Source organism: Triturus cristatus, chromosome 4_2 (assembly GCF_964204655.1).
Source record: "Triturus cristatus chromosome 4_2, aTriCri1.1, whole genome shotgun sequence".
NCBI classification, from domain to species: Eukaryota; Metazoa; Chordata; class Amphibia; order Caudata; family Salamandridae; genus Triturus; species Triturus cristatus.
The window spans coordinates 245,691,604-245,707,980 of record NC_140586.1 but is presented as its reverse complement, the minus strand read 5'-3'; the positions used below and the strand labels follow the sequence as shown (position 1 = coordinate 245,707,980).

The 16,377-nt window shown below is 45.5% G+C and overlaps 1 protein-coding gene across 2 annotated transcripts in view; it reads left to right on the top strand.

Moving 5' to 3' along the window:
• Positions 1-14,848, top strand: part of LOC146833562 (E3 ubiquitin-protein ligase TRIM39-like) — a 218,777-nt gene extending 203,929 nt beyond the window's left edge. For both annotated transcript variants that reach the window (XM_085601416.1, XM_085601417.1), the window contains exon 7: positions 13,861-14,848. In XM_085601416.1, coding sequence (XP_085457542.1) covers positions 13,861-14,393 — 533 coding nt within the window. In that variant the 3' untranslated portion in view covers positions 14,394-14,848. The remainder of the gene's footprint in view (positions 1-13,860) is intronic.
• The last annotated feature ends 1,529 nt before the right edge of the window (positions 14,849-16,377 follow it).

Below are 16,377 nucleotides of genomic sequence, written 5' to 3'. Positions count from 1 at the left end.
TTAGGGATTATATTTCCTTGTGGTGGTCCACCCCCACTTAGCGTGCCAATTCTCCACCTATTAGTAGCCCTATCGTTAACTTTGTTGATCCCATAGGGATTCCCATGGGTCACAGGTTCCCATAGGTTTGGAACAGGAGATTGTTACTGGCTTTAATTGGGGATCATTTTGAGGGGGAACCTGGCTATTTGAAGAGGGCGTTACGTTAGATGGAACTATCCCCTCAAAGAGGCACTAGTAGAAGCATCCTCTTTCCTTTTATCTGTGCTATTTGGTTGGGTGGCCGAATCATTCTGGTTTTTAGATGCCACTCTCTCCTTAGGATCCTGCAGTAATCTAGCCAGTTGCTGTTCTATACTGACTAGTCAGGATAAAATAGGTGCCAGGGCTTCATGTACTAGTTTACTAAGTCTTTCAATGAGTGTCCTTGTCCTCCTGTACAGTGGTTCTTTCCACGCTCACACGAGATTTATATGCATTTCCGGTTAAGTGGGTTTGTTTAGTTCTCGAACCCCTTGGTGAGTGGCCCTTCAATTTGCATTCAACTTCTGCCAATTCAAGACTTTTTCTCTTCCCTCCTGTTGCTGCATGAGATGCAGTAGTTTCAATAGTCTGGCCGGGGGTAGGCTCAGCTGCCTCATGAAGAGCACGTAATTTGCCCTGCCGCAAAATTATAACGGTAGCAGCAGTGGCAGTGCAGGCAAAAGACACGGCCTCTCTTGAAGCAGGTGCCCAACATTGATTTATGCAACTTCTGGCGCGCCGCGTTGACGGCGTGCAGCCACGATGGTGCTTGGGGGCTGTAGTCCCCTGGTTCCCCCGGTAGTAGCAAGGCAGGAAAAAGACATGGGCTCCCACGCAGCGGGGCCCAACATCGATTTATGCGCCTCCTTGCACGTGATGTTGCCGGTGTGCACCTGCAATGGTGCTTGGGGGTTGTAGTCCCCTGGTTCCCCCGGTAGCAGCAGTGGCAGGGCAGCCAAGACACTGGCTGGTCAGTCTTAAAATTGGTATACTTTGCTAATCTTGGCAGCCTCCCAATAGATTGTTCGCCGGTTTAGAGTAAATAGGTTTAAATAACAGTACCTTGTAATTTAAATAGCCAATGTTAGATGGGTGGCCCAGACCAGCCTCTGACGAGCACAAACGGGCCTGCTCTTGGCCCAGTCTGCACCCGGACGCATCCCGCGCAGCAGGGGCCTAAAGCGGGTGATATACTTGCCTCCTGGCGCCCGACTGCTGGTGTGGTAGGGTTCAGCGCAGGTAGCACTGGGGTTTGTGGTCCTGCCAGTCTCTCCTAGATGATGGGCTCCCACGCAGCAGAGCCCAAAGCGGGTGAAATACGCGCCTCCTGACACCCAACTGCTGGCCTGGTGCAGGTAGCGCTGGGGCTCTCTCCTCTGACGGGCTCTCAATGTACATGCAGATTTTTGCACATAACCATGCTTGCTGTGGAGTAATACAGATGGGGTCTCAGTTTCACTCAAATTTGTGATGGAGTACCCATCTGCCAAACTGTAATTCAGGCACTTAATCTTCAAAGTGCCTTTCCTATGATTCACCGAGACACAAAATCCAAGAAACTTGATGCTTTGGCTCACAAATCTTTTGCTCCCGGAAGCTTGGATTTGTGGCCGCCTAATGCTACTTGCCTTTTAGAACCTCTGACCACCTGGTCAGGGGAAACTGCTCTCCACTCGCGCAACTCCATCATAGCACCTCTACCCCCAGCATCTCTGTTTCAGGTAGGTGTTTCAAGCCCTCCACCAGCAGGCTTTTGCCTGCGCCTCATCCCTGTTGGTCCAGTGGGAAATCCTTGCTTTTCTGCTGGTCCGCTCTGCCTGTCCTCTGTTTTTTGTCTCTTTGTGCCTTTTTTGTCTATCTGTGCCTCGTTTGTCTCTTGGTGCCTCTTGTCTATTTCATCGATTTGTGCCTCTTATGTCTTTGTGTCCGTTTACTGCTTCCATTGTTTTGTTTTGGTCCCGCTGCTGCTGACCCGTGGCCCCTCCCCTGCATGTTCCCGCCTCCCAGCCGCTCTCCCTCCCCAACCCACTATTTAATGGCTGGCGCTCCAAAGAAGCCCATCTGCGCCCGACCAGTGCCAGGGACCCTGGTGCTCCGACCTACCACCGATGCTACTACTCAGCAATCCTCCACGCACTCAACTCTGGACGCATCAACAACTGGCACCTCTCGACGCCGATCAACACCCAGGGCCCCATCGCCTGCCGACACTGCGACCACACCTTAACCCATCTTCAGACCTTGACTGCTCCCGCCAACCCACCGGACGCCAGCGCACCCAAACCCCTGAACTGCATCCTTCTCAATGTACACTCTGCACAGACACGCAGTAGAAATCTGGGACCTCCTCAACACGCTCTCGCCAGACGTCACCTTCCTCACAGAGACCAGGACTAACGCCAGCTCCGCACCAGACATCGAAACTGCCATCCCCGACTGGTACAAGATCCACAGGAAAGTTCGCCCTAACCACTCTGGAAGAGGCCTCGCCATTGTCCACAAATGCTCCCTCCAACTGACAACCTCTATCTCGCACGACTCCTCACCCCAATGGAACACATCCATTTCAAGATCCAGGTCAACCCCAGAACAACCTTACGCGGACCTCACACTTACAGAACTCCCAGACCCCGCGCCCCGTTCACCAACACTATCGCAGACCACATCGCGCCCCACGCCCTCTCCACGGACTGCGTACTGCTCAGACCTGAATTTTTCATCTTGACCACCTCAGTGACTCCCAACTCCACTGCTCTACTAAACAACCTTGCCAGCATCGGACTGAAGCAACTCATCACCACCCCCACCCACCAGGCTGGGACACACCCTCAACCCCATCTTCGCCGGAGGAATCAACATCCACTTCAGTCACACCACGCAACCCCTCTGGACAGACCACCACTGCGTCCACTTCTCGAAACCAATGCCATACCCCCTTGCAGAAACTGGAGCAAGGTCACAGAAGAGCACCTAGCCTCATCCCTCAGCTGCACTACCCCCCCCCCCCGCCAACACGTCCAAAGTCAACACTGCAGCCAACTAACTCCACAAATGGATAACCGACTATTCCAACACGCTCGCACCCCTCCAGAACACCAACAGACAACACACCACGAAAGCCACCTGGTGCGCCACGGACCTTCCAGAATCCAAGCGATCGTACCGATGACTCAAAGCATGGAGGAACAGCAAAACCCTGGAAGCATGCACCACCTACAGGAATGCCACCACAGCACCAACTCATCACATCTACAAAGAAGAAATTCATCTAGGACAGAATCCTCTCCAACTCCCGCAACTCCAAGGAATTCTTCAACATCCTATAAGCATTCACCCCCCAGCAAAAACTACGATGCCCCCTCTTACCCCCCCCCCCCCCCCCCCCCCCGTCTTCCCAGGACCTCTGCAACAAACTCCGCTCCTTTTCTATCACAAGATCAGGGCACTCAATGACAACTTTGAACACAACCAATTCGCCCACCCATCACCTTTCACTAAAAACACCACTCAGCCAACCATCCTCACCTGGACCCGTGTCACCACAGAAGACACCGCAAAGACCATGAGGAGCATATACTCCGGAGCACCCACTGACCCCTGCCCTCCACGCCTCCGCCATTGCACCAGAACTAAGATGTACAATCAACTGCTCCCTCGAAATAGGCACATTCCCAGATGACTGCAAACGTGCAGAAGTGAAATCCCTCCTCAAGAAGCCCTCTGCAGACCCATTGACCTCAAGAACTACAGGCCCATCTCTCTCCTCCCCTTACCAAAGTCACAGAGAAGATCAACAGCCAGCTAATGAACTTCATAAAAACCAACTACATCCTTGACATGTCTCAATCTGGCTTCCGCAGCAATCACAGCACCTAGACCACCCTCTTAGCCGCCACAGACTACATTTGCACACTCCTCGACCAAGGCCACACTGCAGCCCTCATCCTACTAGATCTCTCAGCCGCCTTTGACACCGTCTCCCACTGCACACTAGCTGCCAGGCTCCACGACGCCGGCATACAGAGAGCTGCTGTAGACTGGATATGCTTCTTCCCTGCTGGCCGAACTCAAAGGATAAGACTCCAGCCCTTCCTCTCCGAACCCACAGAAATCCGTCTTGCCAACCCTGGAAAATTCGGTACGTGTTAGACCTCTGGGTTTCCTTTATAATCATTTGGACCATATTCAACACTATCTTCCTGTACAGCAAAGGTATTCTGGTCATGGGAGGGGGACAGTTGGTTCTGTTTCAAATGTGAATAGACCTTCCTATCAAATCAGTGGGGACCTACAGGTTCAGCAGTTACCAAACAGCCAGTTGGGTAATACTTTATCTCTTCATAATCGTTTTTCTGTTTTATCGTCACTGGAGGAAAATGACTGACTGTCTGAAACATCAGTGAAGTCCACACAGCCAACAGAATCATCCCTTAAAATTGCCACATGGAACATCGCCGGCATAAAAAATAAAAGTGGGATTGTCGAATGGCTAACATCATTAAAATCATTTGACATCATTGCCCTACAAGAGACCTGGGATAATACAAACAGTTTCGCCTTGGATGGCTATTCCCATTTTTTTATTCCAGCAATTAGCAGTGTGGCAGGGAGGTCTAAGGGGGGTCTGTTGAGCTTATTCAAACTGGACTTGAAAGGGACCTTATCACAGTGTATGTCGGGCTCTGAAAATTGCTTGATTGTTGAATTATTAACCATAGATAAGGTTAAGATTTTATTTGTAAATTTTTATAATGCACATGCTAAGGAGTGTACCAGCCAAAATCTGGAAGTACTGGACAACTTCTTGTCGGTCTATAGTGCTAATGTAAATTCTTTCGAATTAATATTATTAGGGGACTTTAACACACATCCATGTACCCTCCCCTGTATTAGTCAAGAAGATGAAGGCCCCCCCCTCTCCTCACCTGTTCATTTGGAACATACCAGGTCTGGTGAGCTTTTGGAAATCTTTTTGGCTAGATGGAATTTATATGAATCAGGTTGTGGGAAGGGAACACATAGAGCCCCTACTTTTAAGGCAAAGGATACGGCTACTATAATTGATTATATCTTTGTGTCTCCTTTTTTGTTGAATAATGTACTAAATTATTATACAGAGGTCTCAGTTTTTAGTGATCATAATCCCGTTGTACTTGCAGTGATGCAAACAGATCTAATCTCACTAAATAGAGTAAAAGATTGAGGGGGTGTAAACCTCAAGGCAAAAGACCAGAATCGTCGGCTGAAATGGACTAAAATTGTGCGGGACATCTTCTTACGAGATGTGTTGTCCAAAGTAGAAGAGGAAGTAAAATATGTTTAGAGAGTAGCACACAACCGATAGATATTTTAATGGCTTTCGAAAACATCTGTAAGGAATTGAACCATGGTCTTCAGAATAAATCGAGTCAGAAGCCCTTGATGGGAAAAAGATGGTTTGACAAGGAATGCACGAAAGCACATGGAGTCCTATTAAAAGTACTTAAAGCTACCCCTATAATTCGTGCTGACATAATCAGTGCAAGGACTGTATATAAAAAAAACATCCTAGAAAGAAAGAGGGTCCGGAAAGATAATGCGCTGGCCCAACTCCTTGATCCAGAAATTTTAAAAAACAGTAGTTTATTCTGGAAAATAATAAACCAGCCACTTTTCTCTGAGGACACCAACAGCCCCTTGGAGGCAAGTATCCCAGACGAAGACTGGATCAAATATTTTAGCCAGATATATTCAGAAACAATTAGTGTTGCTGCAAATGATGGGATTCCGGAAACTGATGCAGGGGCCCCCTCCACTGTTGACACTGCTGTCTCCTTTGATGTAGTAGACGTTGAAAGGGCGATAGACTTAACTCTAAAAAATAAAGCCCCGGGCCCTGACGGGGTGCCTGGGGATGTTTATAAAAGTGAGCCAAAATTTTGGGCAAAAATTTTATGTAATGTTTTTAATGCTCTTCCTAATGCAAGAATCCCAGATTCCTGGAAAAAATCTATTATTATTCCTGTCTTTAAAAAGGGTAACAGGCAAGATCCTTCTTGTTACAGACCTATTTCTCTGATTGATACTTCGGTGAAAATATTGGGACGAGTTATTTTAACAAAATTGAATGAGTGGCTTACAGAGAAAGGGGTTCTGTCAAATGTTCAGTATGGTTTTAGACCAAAAAGAAGTACAATAGACCAAGGGCTCAATTTGCACCTACTAGTTGAAAAATATACAAGGGCTAAAGAGGGTTCTATGTACCTGGCGTTCATGGACCTCTCGTCAGCGTTTGACCTGGTAAATCGCTCTAAATTATGGGAAATTTTGCTAGACATTGGAATAGATAGGGCCCTTGTCAATCTATTAGTAGACCTACATACTAATCTAACAGCCTCGATTAGAGTAACTTCAGAAGGGCGCTGCACGAGTCACTTTAAGTCGGAAAGGGGCGTGCGGCAGGGGTGCATCCTGGCGCCGCTACTATTCACCATTTATATAAACGCCCTGGACCCTATTCTCAAAGATGCAACCCTAGACATCCCACGCGTAGGAGAACTTGGTATTCCAGTTCTCTTATATGCCGATGATGCCGTCCTGCTCTCTCGCACTGGGGTGGGTCTACAAAGATTATTGGACGCATTTGAGAATTTTATGGGATCATTGGACTTAAAGATTAATGCTAAAAAGTCCCAAATCATGATAATGGCCAAGAGTAAGAAGAGTAAGATCTCAGACATTTATTTGTGGGAAGCAAGAGCTGTGTAAAGTAGCTACTTTTCCTTATCTGGGGATCACATTTGATGAAAGAGGCACTTGGGGCCCCCAGATAAAAAATAGAAACATTGCCCTAGCTAGATCATCTTCAGCACTTCAGGGATTTGGTAAAAAATTAGGAGCTAGGCCAATAGCATCGCTACTAAAAATTTATAGGGCAAAATGTCTTGCTGTTGCCACATATGGAAGTGCTATATGGGGCAATTGCAACTCTGAGAGTATACAGATTACTGAAAATAAATTTTTGAGATCGGTACTCTCCTTACCGCAGTCCTCTCCCACATATATTGTCCATACAGAACTTGGAATAGGTTACATCACAGACCTGATTAGAATAGCTCCGGTGGTGGCCTGGTTAAAAATCTGGCTGAATCAAGAAATTCCCCTCAACCACATCATTTTAAAAGACTGTCTGCAGCTGGATAGAGCTATAAATATACCGTGGCTAGCTTACATTAAAAATTGTTTTGTTAAGTTAGGGAGATTGGAACTTTTCTCTTCTCCGGAACGGATTACTGCTAAAGATATTGGTCTTATTAAGGGGATGATGGGCGAGTTATTAAGCTCAGAAAGGGAAAGAGTTGAATTGGAGAAACCCTCGGTTCGGAGTAGCATTATTTTGAGTACTCACATAGGTACCGAACCTTATCTAACCACAGTAAACCTACCTTTTCACCGGTTCCTTTTAACTCGTTTCAGGTTTAACATGATCCACCTAATACTTGGACATTTTCCAACCTGGTGTATTCCAGAAAACGCCAGCCCGTGTAAATGTGATAATTTTTCGATACAGGACACTACGCATTTTTTGATGTTCTGTGACCATTACACAGCGCCGAGAAAGAAATATTTGCTTCCCATTTTAAGGGAGGCAGGGTTTATTCAAGTTAAGCCTGCATTCCTGTTTTTACAGCTTTTACAGACACCTAGGATTATGCATCATGTAGCTAGCTTCCTGGTGGGGGCTGTTAGGATCAAGAAAAGCAAGTTACCCAATAATCAGACAAATATCAATTTATTATGGTGATATCACTAATATTGTTAGCAGGATCTTGCTTCTTTGGGGATTGTTGTATATAAACGTAATTTTTAGGTGAATGTAAATAGATGGTTTTATTTGACTGACCTCTTTTTTAACACTTTTAATGATTGAGTTGTCTTAATGAAATAATGTTTCTTTATGAATTTGTATTGTATTGTTCCTATGTCTTTTTTATGATATTTATTTATCGAAATAAAAGTACTTTGACTGACTGACACAGAAATCCGATGCGGAGTACTCCAGGGATCCTCCCTCAGCCCCATGCTCTTAAACATCTACATGGCCCCCCCTCGCAACCATTGTCAGAAAACACTGACTCAGCATAGTATCCTATGCCCACGTCACAGAGCTCATCCTCTCCTTCACCAAGGATCCTGACATCACCAGGAACAACTTCAAAGAAAGAATGAAAGACGTTGCATCCTGGATGAGCAGCAGCTACCTGAAGCTCAACTCAGAGAAAACGGAAGTCCTCATCCTTGGATCCACCCCCTCTGCATGGGACGGCACCTGGTGGCCCCCGACCTCGGTAACCATCCCACGGACCATGCCCGAAACCTCTGCATCAAACTCTACTCCTCCCTCACCATGCACTGACAGATCAATGCCGTATCCTCCACATGCTTCAACACCTTCTGCATACTCCACAAGACCTTCAAATTAATCCCCCTGAATCCAGGAAGACCGTCCTCCACGCACTCCTCATCAGCAGGATGGACTACGGAAATGCCCTCTACGCCGGAATCAACAAATCTCTACTCTGCAAACTCCAGACCATCCACAACATCGCAGCCAGACTCGTCCTCGGCATCCTTAGACAAGACCACATCAACCAGCACCTACGAGACCGCCACTGGCTACCTGTTGAAAAGAGTAACTTTCAAACTTCTCGCACACACCTACAAAGCCCTCCAACACCGGACCCCAATACCTCAACTAACGAATCTCTTATGCCCCCAAGGGAAACCTCTGCTCTGCCGACCTAACCCTGGCCGAAATCCCCTACATCCACAGAACCAGAACGGGAGGCAGATCCTTCTCCTACATCACGGCCAAGATCTGAAACCAACTCCCCCCTCAACATCAGACGATGCCCCACACTGCAAGCATTCAGGAAGAGCCTCAAGACCTGGCTCTTCAGATGGCCGGAGCTGCCGAAACCCCCCTCCCCCAGTGCCTTGAAACCCTCACGGGTGAGTAGTGTGCTCTACAAATCCCTGATTGAGGCAGTTAAGCCTAAATTTCACAATTTTCCATAAAGGATTGACTTATCAGTGTGCTAGACTGTATAAAGAAGCCATTCTCAGACCTTGTGAATGATGGCCTACATGCATGGAAACAGTTTAGGAAATGTGGCTATGACCCTGTGGACACAGTTTCATGGTCTGTGGGTACAGCAGTCATGCTGAATCTTAATGCTTGCCTTCATTCTGCATGATGTTCAGGCAATAGTTATGGACATACCTTTTGACGGCTATTTGGAGAAGAAACATATTCTTTTTTGAAACATGTCGAAAACAACAAAGCTATGACTCTAGCTGTGGGCCTGGAATCCACTGCATGGCAACTTCGCCAATAGTATCAGAAGGTTCATGGCAGTGCAGCACCAGCCATCATGGCCGATCCAAATGACACAGCAATGTGATCGCTCCTTTTGCTATAGTTAGTTCTTCAGTGAAAGGGTGGATACAGAGGGCATTACTGGCAGGAACAGTTCCAGTATCCAATCTCGTATGCAGACTTTGCCACCTCCAAACCCCTAAGACTCCTTTCCCTCAGAACATCTTCTAGGGGAAGGATGGTCTCCTATTTTCTCTTGGTGGGTGATGATCACATCAGACCGCATGGCCTTATTCCTCTTCTTTCCTATTCTTCCCCGCCGCTGCCCTGCCCCCTCACCTTTTCACCAACTCATGCCTCAATCATGGAGGCAAAATTCCTTGGGTTGCTGGTCAAATGGACCGTAAAAGCTGTGTTCCAGAGAAAAGGACCATTGAATTTTTATGGAAACCTATCCTGGCTCCAAACCATCTAAACTTGTTGAGCTGATAGTGTTCACGATACTGTCCCTGCCCAATGCCCTGTTGGCTGTGAACTGGAAGGTTGATGTGTAGTTAATAGTCTCGCTAGCAAGTTGACCGCACTCTATACAGAGGTGCAGGAGTTATAGTAAGATTTGGGTGGTGCACAAATTATAACCAAGTTAGAACTATAGAATTTATAAGATTTGTTTAGTTCAAGTTGGTTTTGTATAGAAATAACGTTTTCCTAACAAACACACCTTGATTATTTTTTCCCCCATTGAATTTGTATGCTTTTTTTAAATTTCTCATCATATCACATTATGGTTTTCAAACTGTTTTGGTACCACAGTACTTTCGACAAAGGTCATAGTGCAATATGATCTGTGCGTGATGATTTTGCTTCCACTAGCAGTTCCTCTGTAGTACAGCATTATCATTTTTATGTATACATTAAATATTTACACCATCAATTATTTTTTATTTAATATTTGGTTTCATGGCTAGTTATGGATTTTAATGTTAAATGTGTTGGTATTGTAACTGTAGGATGTGTTTGTGAACTCTACAGTAACTTGGATAGTGATGCAGTACTATAGATATTAACGAGGTATTTTCGCTTTTGTAAAACCGCATTGGTTACACATTTGTCAATTGTAGAATACGGAAGGGCATACCTCTTATCCCCATTCAATTTGATATCTGCTAAAGAGAAGGCTGTGTTTTTTGAAAGAGGTGGTAATCCTTTGTACAAAAGACACTTTGGAACTTTTGGACAACTACAATGGCTGAAGATGATCCTGTGCTGTTGCTAGAGTAGGAAGAAGAGGTGGCACCTAGAAAGAAATTGGAGGGCTCCATTGTATGGGAATGTTTTTCTGTGCTACCTGGAGAGGTTTATTCCAAACTTATTACATGCAACCTATATAACCAAGTTATTGCTAGGTCACGTTTCATATCTTCTGAATTAACAAACTGCAGCTCATAAGTACCATTTCCAAGAACAGCCGTTCAGATACGTATAGAAATGTACATATTTTAAAAGGGGACTGATGGTAGCCAGAACAGATCACAATTTCCCCGTATGCTGATGTTTTGATGTTCCTGTACAGATTGGACCTGGGACTGAGCTGCACGATAAAAATATTCTAAGAATTTGGCAGGCCATTGTCAACTGGACAAAGACATGTATATGACTCATTGGGCAGTCGTTGACGCCTATATTGGCTGACCAGTTTGGGGGGAAGATACGCTGGGAGCCGCACTATTTTGTACCTCCGCATTAGAATACTACATGCGTAGCCCGATCTTGATGCAACATTGGGGGGTGTAATTTGCAATTTATGGTCCTCAGTTGAGTTCTGGAAGATGCTGCCAGTAAGCATAATGCAGCGAGTGACATTGGCGAAGAAGGTCGTACCCTGCCCCCCTCACCCAACAATACGTGCAGAGTGCTTAGCACTTTGAGATTGCCACAGGACTTAGGAGGGTTGGGTGTCCGCAATTTTGAGTATTATCATATGGCAGCTCGGTCCCAGTGGCTAACAAACTGACTGGCACACTAAGCCCTTGGGGAAGCCACATGGGTATGACCCCGGAAGAATCCTAGTGAGCGATTACCCCATTTTCTAGCCTTAAAGACACCTAACACTGGAGGTTTGCCACAATTGGCATCATTTTTGACCTTATGAAGGAAGAAATTCCGACATGCGTACCATGCAGCACAGATCTACTATCCCAGTTTGCTCACTGAGCCGCAACACAACAGGAGGATGTGCAATTCTATGGGGTCCGTATCCTGGGGGACCTGTATAAATATGGTGAACTGATGTCCTTCACAGAGCACATGGAGGTGTATTTCTTACAGGTAGACCTTTTTCTTCTTTATGGCGGCATGGTAGGAAAACTACATGAAAAACTGGGCCCTGCAGTCACAATTGAACCTGAATAAAGTTGCACATTAAATAACTAACATTGGCTTGAGGCCATAACTATCACACAGCTATGCAGAGCACTGCACGCTAACTTAGATGGAAGGCTTGACAATTTAAGAACTTGGTGGAAATAGAATCTAGGATAGGACATGAACTTACTGACACTGAATGGGAAATAGTCCTGGCGTAACAAACTGGTTTCCAAAAACCTACACTCTGACTCCAACAGTTTCTCTACTTGCATAGAGCATGCGTGACTCGCAAACCATTTGACCTGATGGCCCAAAGTGACATTGTAGAGTGCCCCAGATGTACTTGCTGTGTTTTTTTTATCAAATAAGCTGGTCCTGCCAGAGCATTGTCCATTTTTGTAATGTAGTGATAGATAATTTGGACAAGGTGACTGGCAGGACAGCTCTGTTTGATCTGAAATGTATTTTGGGTCTGCACTTCTGACCAAAGAAGGGTAAAATGGTGACCAGATTAGTGGACCCAGTTTTGACTGACAAAGGTGCACAACTACCACGTGAAAATCCGCTAAAGATTCATCGGTGAGTTGAGATAGAACTGAAAACTTTGAGATGGGATAATTGCAGGGGTCTGTGTACATGTGAACACACGCAATAATTGGAGGAAAGATTTACCAACTTCTGGGCTGGCGCCCATCGCGGATGAGACTTGAGGGGTATGGGGGTTGGTACCAACTCCAAAGTTTAATGGGTAGCAATACCAGATCATGGCTATTTATTTCCTTGCCGACTCAGTAAAGTCTCCATTTTATTTAGTTTTGGTATTTTATGTAATAGGGTCTGAACTCCCCTCACTGCTTTTCTTCCGTTATAAAAAGAAAATCAATCCATAAATAAAAATATTTTAAAAATTGTGACTGCAGCCTCCCCACACCTGCGCAAGACTTGTTTGTCTTCTGTACTTTTATGATTTTAAATAATCAAATAAGGTGGATTGATGAGGATGATGACTTGTTAGTCTAAGAGTGATGAAAGTAAACCCAGTCAGATGTGGTGGGGCTCGCTTTGAGAGGGTTTGTGCACAAAAAAGCTGCCTCTACTGGTTTCTTGCAGTGCAACTGGAAGCAGATGGTGGGATAAGACCATCTAGGTCCTCAGAACTGAACATAGCAATAGTATAGTGCACTGCATTTTGTGGTAGTCCGATTGCGCTAGATCTTTTGGACAAAAGGCGGAGCCGGCTAGCTCATCCTCTAGGGTACAGTGAGGGGCCACTTTAGAGCCCTTAGACTCCAGTGTAGGTAGCTTCCACATCTTTAGCATACTGGAAGCAGCAACATGTAACAAGTACATCTGGAGTTAAGTTGGGGCTGTAACATGTGTTGGCTGAATCTCTGGTCGTGGTATTTCATGTGCAGTATTTATGGTATTTGCAGTAATTGTGGCTCTGGATCGCTTTACAGTTCCTCTCTTTGGCCCTGAGCTATAGTACATCTGTGGTCTCATCTTCCATTACTAGTGGCTGGTTGCTGCACATTACATCATTGTGGTTGTTTTGCTCTTTTTTTTTTCTTTAAACAAATTTTATTTGGTCATTTTCCGATACATTGGGCCGCGGCCCCACAATGGCACAATATAGCAGTTGAACAATGTGTGCATCGTAACAATTTCTATAAAGAGAAACAACCCCTGCAGAACATGCAGGTAAAATAATAATCTGAACACTATGCAGACAGTGGACCAGTGTCTAAGTATAATACGTGATTCAGCAGATTCACAGTATAAAACCCAATGAAATAATAAAGCAGTCCGTCGATTCAACCTTGGGGGGCACATGGCAAAGAGCAGAGAGAGCAACTCAAGGGTCATCCTCAGGGACGGGGGGGCAGGTCAATTCCAAGGTAAGCTGCCCATCGCGCCCATAGTTTGCGATGTTTCCGTGGGCAGGTTTTGCTCTGTTTTGACTGTCGTCTTCTCTTTCTGAAGGGACTAACTCTAAATCTCTAATTCCTTGTTCTTCTGGAATCTTAACTCTTTGTGACTCTGGATCTTAGTGCATTACACCAGTAGGTTATTGGACTCTGTATTAACTCTGTGGTCTCCTCTCTCTGCAGTGCTCCTGGATATATATACAATGCACCCTGAGCTTGCACTGCTTGATCAACGGAGAAGTGTGATGGCGGCATATAAAAAACAGCTCCTGTCCGACAATTCCATGAGATTCACTTCCAGCCGCTGCGTGTTGGGGAGTGTGGGGATCATTTCAGGGAAGCATTACTGGGAGGTTAAAATTGACCTGAATACGAAGGAGTGGTTTTTGGGAGTAGCAGCTAAGTCAGTGAACCGGAAGGGTGTGTTCAACTGGTCACCCAAGGAGGGGATTTGGGCTGTGAAAGGGAATGAGATTGAGTGCTGGGCTCTTGGAGATAAACCAGCACGACTGCACTTTAGAAACTACCCCTGGAAAGTTGGAGTATATCTGGACTATGAGGGTGGTCAGCTGTCTTTCTACAATGTTTGGAGCTTGGATCATCTCTACACTTTCACCGGTGCAGCCTTCACCCAGAGGCTTTTTCCATTCTTTTCACTTGACGGAGGAATGCTGACCCTTGTGGAGAAGCGGAACTCTTTTTACTGTACTTCTTGATAGCACAAGACAGTAGGAAAGTGGACTATTTGGTACACCAGGATGGTGACCATTAAGTTTCTTAAAAAAAAGACTGCTGTTCTCTTCAGTCTAGCACCCAAGACTTTCTTAAACCCATTAAGTTCTTAAACATCACCATGTGTGTGGCACTGTTGACTGCCTTACCATCCTTTTTATTTGCCTCACTTTTATTTGGGTCTGCAGGAAAGAATGGCTAGTCAAGTAGCGGTGTGTATTTTAATAGTGTCTGCAATTGATTGTGTGGTGGAAGTATCCACTGTACCCTTTTATAGAATAGCCACACCCGAAAAGTTAATTTTTTGCAGATGTATTTTATTGTTTTCTGATTGAGGGGTTTGTTGGGCATGGGATTGGGGGGTAATATGAACAAGAGTGGATAACGATTGTTTTAATTGGATGGGATGTACTTTATAAAGCATATTAATAAAAAGCTCTTAAAGATATTGGTGATTTATTTCCTGGTGATACACTACTACTACTGATGCCACTTCTACACCTCCAGTCCAGTTTCCTCTGCTGGGAACCATGTACATATTGGGGATGCAGCTGCATCCGTACATGCTGCAACAATACCCAGCTCTCCAAATGGACCCCAAGCCTGATTAGCATTATGTGGAAAAATAAAAACTTTTATTCACACTGTAAAACCTAGAAAAGTAAACATTGAATATTTTTATTATTTATTTTGACTGGAAGGTTTAGTTTAGGGTTGTGGTGGCCTTTGTAAAAGGAAAGGTTAGAATTCTCTAAATGCAATTGGATTGTCTCTATATGCAGGCGATATAACTCTGTACCTTTCCGGCCCAGCCCGGAACCTGAGCCCGGTCATTCAAGAGTTTACACTATTCCGTGCGATATCAGGTGTTCCTGTCAATTTAAATAAATCTACTATTTTCACACTCTGAGGCGACAACCCTGACCGTTAGAATTTCTGTTGTCCTGGACCACAGAATCCCTTAAATATCTTGGCCTGGATTAACTGCACCAAAGAGGCAGTCATATGAGAACTATGGGACTGCCATTACCCTAATTGAAGAGCAAATCCGTCGTCCTACCTAAGCTGCTGTACGTATTCTAAAACATTCTCATACAGCTAACCTGGCACCTTTTCCAGACATTGAAATCGTACCTCATCACACTGTCCTGGGCAGGCAGGGAGCCTCTGATACAGTGGAAAACTTTGACACTGACGAATGATTTGGGAGGCCTAGCATCCTCCTATTTTGAGCTTTTCTATTTGGGCACAAGGGCACATTTTGAATATCCCTGGAATAGACCCCCTTGTGATATCACACGACAACACGCGCACAACCCCGATGGAAGCGCTGCTGGGGCAAACCCCACACTGTAACCGAGACAGACACAAAAGCCAGCACAGAGCTTTTGTGGGTTAATATCTAAGCGCTTCGGCTGCCCAATGCTTTATTCCCCCAAACAATCACTGACTCCTTTCCCCTTAACAGCTCACTTGCAACAAAACTCCTACTTAGTTTGAACTAATGGATACACACCCTTGGGAGCTATTCCCTTCATGCCCTTTCCTGACTTGCCCAACTACGATGGACGGTGGCACACCCTCCTCATTTAACATATTCACATATCTCCTTCGAGCGATGTGCAGTGACTACTGCCCAACCTTCCACCAGGCACCCACAGAGAAACACATTGAGGCTGTTCCTGACAACCCCCATCATTAGGCGCCTGGTGATCAATTGCTATGACTAAACAATCTGAGACCCCTTCATCTCCCCCTAGCGTTGGAACACAATAAAATACAGACCTAGGGCCCCCCCCCCTCCTCCTCAAACAAAGGATGGTCCTATTGATGTGGCCAAATGTGGAAGTGCCCCCAAATGGGTGGCTCTGGCTCATTAATTTCAAATGTGCTCGTCAAGCCTACCACACTCCCTTAAAATTATTCTTACGCAGGTTATGCAGAGATATCTTAAGGATTTGGGGGGCC